Source organism: Montipora foliosa, chromosome 5, assembly GCF_036669935.1.
Source record: "Montipora foliosa isolate CH-2021 chromosome 5, ASM3666993v2, whole genome shotgun sequence".
NCBI lineage: Eukaryota > Metazoa > Cnidaria > Anthozoa > Scleractinia > Acroporidae > Montipora > Montipora foliosa.
In genome coordinates this window covers 45,589,925-45,594,924 of record NC_090873.1, presented here as the reverse complement: position 1 = coordinate 45,594,924, position 5,000 = coordinate 45,589,925, and the positions used below count along the sequence as shown (strand labels likewise).

General features: G+C 39.9%; 1 protein-coding gene across 1 annotated transcript in view; it reads right to left on the bottom strand.

Annotated features, from left to right (window-relative positions):
• Positions 1–3,383: 3,383 nt before the first annotated feature.
• LOC138003229 (histamine H2 receptor-like) overlaps positions 3,384–5,000 on the bottom strand; it is a 9,523-nt gene continuing 7,906 nt past the window's right edge. Inside the window, exon 2 of the mRNA XM_068849186.1 lies at positions 3,384–5,000. This exon is cut by the window's right edge and continues 299 nt beyond it. Coding sequence (XP_068705287.1) covers positions 4,333–5,000 — 668 coding nt within the window. The 3' untranslated portion in view covers positions 3,384–4,332.

Sequence of the window (5,000 nt, the reverse complement as noted above, 5' to 3'; positions counted from 1 at the left end):
CAAACTTGAGACAAAAACGCAAGTGGATTTCTTCTTACCTTGAATTCTTTGCTCTGAAAACCACACCAAAGATCGTTGATCGAGCTCGGGATACGCTCCCCGTTGAACAAATTTGCCTTATCTTTCCTCCAGCGACGGAACCATCGACTCGCTGATACCGTATTCTCCGGTGATCTCGGAGTTATTTTCTACAGCTTCTGCTTTGGCGACTTATCTTTTCATGTTCATTTGATTGCTTTGAGTTTAGTTTTTCAGTCAATGTCAATTCGTATTTTAAATTACGAAAATTCCATACATGTAGTCGATAATACACATCAAGACCTAAAATGGGTCTCGGCTTATAGCCGAGTATTACACATTTTCAATTCGTGTCAATCAAGTTGATTTTTTCCGTAAGAAGTTTGGGGTCTCGGCTTATAGCCAAGCCGGGCTTGTAGCGGAATAAGTACGGTATCAGCTAAGTTGCGGAATGCGCTACCTGATTTTACCTGTAACTATGAGTTTACTGGTTTTAAAAGAGAATCCAAGGCCGCATTTTGTACAGCGGCTTTTCTTTTTAATGAATATATCTTTAAATATTATGTATTTAGTAGGTATCTGTATATGCTATGTATTTTAGCTGTAAATGTAATGTCTCGAAGATATTAGCTCCTGTAGTTATTCGGAAAAAGCTTATGACTGTATGTATGTTACCTTTAGGAGGGCGCATGCGCACACTTTGTAATCTGCGTCTCCAAGTGCTTACCATATGACAGATAAATGACTTTTCCCTTGAATATATAAGCCATCTAATTCTTACGCTATTTTGACAAGGGCGGTTTGGAGCTGTGAGTAGGCGTGGGATTTTTAACATATGGTTTAGGGGCCGACATATCTCTCCCTCAATGCCGTACCGGGAGGCCAACCTCGTTCCCAGGATGTCTCTTCTCTGCCTCCCTTGGTCCAACGACCAAGGAAAGCAGAGAAGAGAGACTCTGGGAACGAGGTTGGTGTTTTCCTTGTAAAGATTTTTCTTTGAACACGTTCGCACAAAACGTGTTCTAAACTATTATTGACTTTTCCTTCACATGGTGAAGTCTGCGTTCGAGCCAAGTGGCCGATCAGACAGGAGCTTATCCTGGTTGCTGTAGCATGAAGCGAATAGGAGTATTTCTACTCCCCCCTGGATGAGATGCTAGTCCATCGCAGCAGCAATTCCCCTAGCCCTTTACCCATTTATACACCTGGGTGGAGAGAGACACTGTGAGAGTAAAGTGTCTTGCCTAAGGAGACAACACAATGTCCCTAGCCAGGGCTCGAACCCGGATCGCTCGATCCAAAGAGAAGCGAACTAACCATGAGGCCACCGCGCCTCCCTCGGATGCACGGCTTTAATTCGCTGAGTTAAATTGTCTTTATCGACAGGTGCTGTTTATCTTTGCTGATTCACCGTCTCGCCATCTTATTTTGACAACGTTTCCAAGGAAATAGCTGTCTGGTGTAAGACAAACTTTGCACGAGCCGGATTAACACACGATACAACGCTAGTGCTGAAAGAACTATAAAATGATATTTTATAATCAACTGGGTGTCTACAAAGATACAAAGACGAGAATTAACTCTTTGATATAGCCCAAAAAACAAATTCTTCTTAAGTTTTGCCGTAAGTATCTGTTAATATAAGTTATGAGAATGTGGTAGTCCATCAAGAGAGTAGGTTACTGTCTTCAGACACCGGTTGTAATCCCTTGACTTACGTACAGTATTGAACTAGAGGTCCGTGAGGGGAAATAATGTTTTTGTGGCCAATTTACAGACTTAAAGGCAGGCGCAAAAAACGTGAGTAGGCCGTTACAACAGCAAAGTTAGGGAAATTTCCCACACATCTTAAGTAGGAATTAAAGAACTTAATATCCGTACATTTTAGCTAGAAGATTCCTCTTTAAGAGAACTGAAAGGCAAGCCTGTAAGCTGTGATTGACTCGTAGTGTTGTTTTCTGATTGTTGTATCCATGCAATGACCTACATATCAGCTGTGGGAGGGAAATAAGTGTTGTGACGTGTTGAGTCACTCACGCGGAAAACTGACTGAGTCCGCGCGTTTTGGTATAGATCTTTCCACGATAATTTGATTAGATCTGCTCAGGAGGTACTATGTTACTGTAAAAAGGTTTTTTAGCTAACAACTGAAAAAAGAGAATATTTTCCCTCCGGAAATACGAGAAATAATATAAAAAGACCTGCTCAGAACAAAAATTTCTTGGAAATGAAGTATTTCGACGTTTAATCCCAACGTCTTTATCACTCGTGGAATTTATTAGTCAAGAGACCACTAGACCATGTTCAGGCTATCTCTCTCTTGCTCTCCAAACTCGCCGCGTACATCCTAACGTTGCGTGTATCATTGTAGGTAATAAATCAGCAAAAAGGCAATGTGTGGTAGTATTGACAATTTCACGCCATGAAACAGAAAAACAGTTTTTACAGCAATGTATTTTTATTTATCTTATAATATACGACATTAAACATAATCAAAGATGTAATTTAGTACTTCGTATGCTTCTAAACATCTAACACGTTTTCATAATGTACATAAAAACAAGTATCATAGCATAATTCAACCAAGGGCACTTTACCCTTCGGAAGGAAGGGAAAAGGATCTCGAGTCGGTGAGTAGATTCTGCCATTCGTCCCAGTAATGTGATCTATGCGTAAAATGCAGTTTGCCAGCTTTGGGAAAAGTTCTTTCTTTTTCTTGTGAACCTTTCCAGTCCGTCTCATCTTCGAAGGGAGGAGCGCCCTGGGGAAGAATTTTGACTGTGCGCCAGGCCCAAAGTTTGAAAAAGTGGTGGGAATTTCGTCGATCGTGTAAACAAAAAAAGGCTACGAACTTTGTTTGCTTTCCCAATATTCCCGGTAAGCAGCAACATTTTAACGTCACTAATGAAAAGCTGGTGTATTGTTTTTCGTAGGGAATCAACTTTTTTGGGACAAAATTAACCTAAAGACGGTTTCAGAACCCTTTATTTTACCGCGATATACAAGAAATTTCGTTCCAAAGACACATATCCACAAACACTCTTTACATATTGCATCCATATAAGCAACCCACTGAATATATAAGCAAGAGAGCCTCTCACCAGGCAGGGGAGGACTTGTTTTCTTAACAGTGAAATGCCGAAAAAATTTCATGCTTGCTCAAGTATAAATAAATCAACCGAGTGATAGCCTCGCGTGCCTTTCTAGAGTCCGTCGCTCTTTCCAACCATGGTGAACCATTGCAGCTTGCATTAGTATCTGAGCCCGCAAGCAGGGCCAGAAATGCGCAGAAAAGCTGCGCAGTACGTTTTTCCACTCTGAATTTCCTAACCGGAGACTCCTAGCTCGTAACAGGCCTCCTCATTTTGTAAACGTCTTATTCAATTCCTGCTCAATAAAGGACTTCTCAAATTAACAACGTTGTCGATTACGAGATGCTCTGTCATCAAGCGGTCTTATTGATTTATTCAGTCAAATCATGGAAAAACGCTTTGCTCCGATATTAACCGTTAAAATTGTTGAATGCAGGAAATAGTGGGCATAATCGCCCTCAAAATAGTATAGCATGACCAGGGCCTTGGCCAGAGAAACGTTATGACCAAGGCAATGGTACTTCTTTGTTTGTTTGTTTATTTATTTGCTAGCACTGATTGACTTTCCCCCTTCCTTTTTAGCTGAAAGTCAGCTAAAAACAAGAAACAAAAAAGAGGGCCCGTTATTTTTCGGGAGCCTGAACTGACTACCTTTTCGTCTTGCTTCGGTGCATCAACGATACTTCAAATCAACAACAGATATAAATGATACACGTAAAGTACAAACTCTCTGAAGAAACCACCTGACAGCCTACAGACACCTAGCCGAGCGTCTAATCACACAGAAATTCATGAAAAGTAACTAACTAGAAACTTTATTCACGAGTTTTGACAATTTTGGAAATTACACCAACAGCATTATTTTGTAATGGTTTCTCTCTCTCGGTACCCCCCTTCCCAGCTCGTACGCTTATAAACAAAGCCAAGTAGAAAATGCCATGACGCTTCATAATGTATTATGACTGAGGCAAGTGCCTCTGGTGACTAAAAACACGAATAACAGCTATACAGTAAATTAATTATGATAATAAGCACCTGTTGTCTTGTTAACTTTCCTGAATCCTATATTCATCCATCTATTTAAGGTCAAACTTTCTTACGAAGATAATAATTTCATTTCCTTGTTACAATTTATGCACATTAACTCAAAACTGTTGTTAATATCATGAAATTTCAAAATAGCAAAGCCAAGTAGAAAAATGCAATGGCGCTTCATAATGTTTTACAAGACACGAAGAGGTAAATCTACAACTCGCCTTCCACGGTTACGAAGAGTAGGTTTGCGAAAGAGTGCAGATAAAGTAGATCTGTATTCTGGCATGCGGATAGCGTATAATATAGGATTGACAAGAGAGTTTGCACAAAGTAAAATAAAAATTGCATAATAAAGAAGTCCACCCACTGGAAAGGCAATTTTAAATTTACCGCTATAAAGGAGAATACTGAAAAAAAATGCTGGCAGGAACACCAAAAGAGATGCAACAGTCACAATCAACAATGTCATGGTCAGTTTTCTTTCTCTACTGGCTGCACCATGGTGTTGAGGATGCGCTCCACAACGGACTTTAATAACAATGGATGAGTAAGATACACAAATGATGAAAAGTGGAAACGAGCCAAATGCAATCTTTAAGTAAAGATCCGTGACTCCCCGTACAGGATATTTAAGATTTAAGAAAATACTCAATGCCGTAATAACCCAAACAAAGACAATTAATAGGCCATACACCCGTTTTTTTAGCACGCGATGCTTGAAAGGCCGAAATGTCGCATATGCCCGTTCTAAAGCAATAAGGGCTATGTTTAGTAAAGACATAAAAGGAAAAAAAATAAGTAGTCTTGTTTCTATGTCAAATGGCAAACGGTCATTTAGATGCTCCCTCCATACAT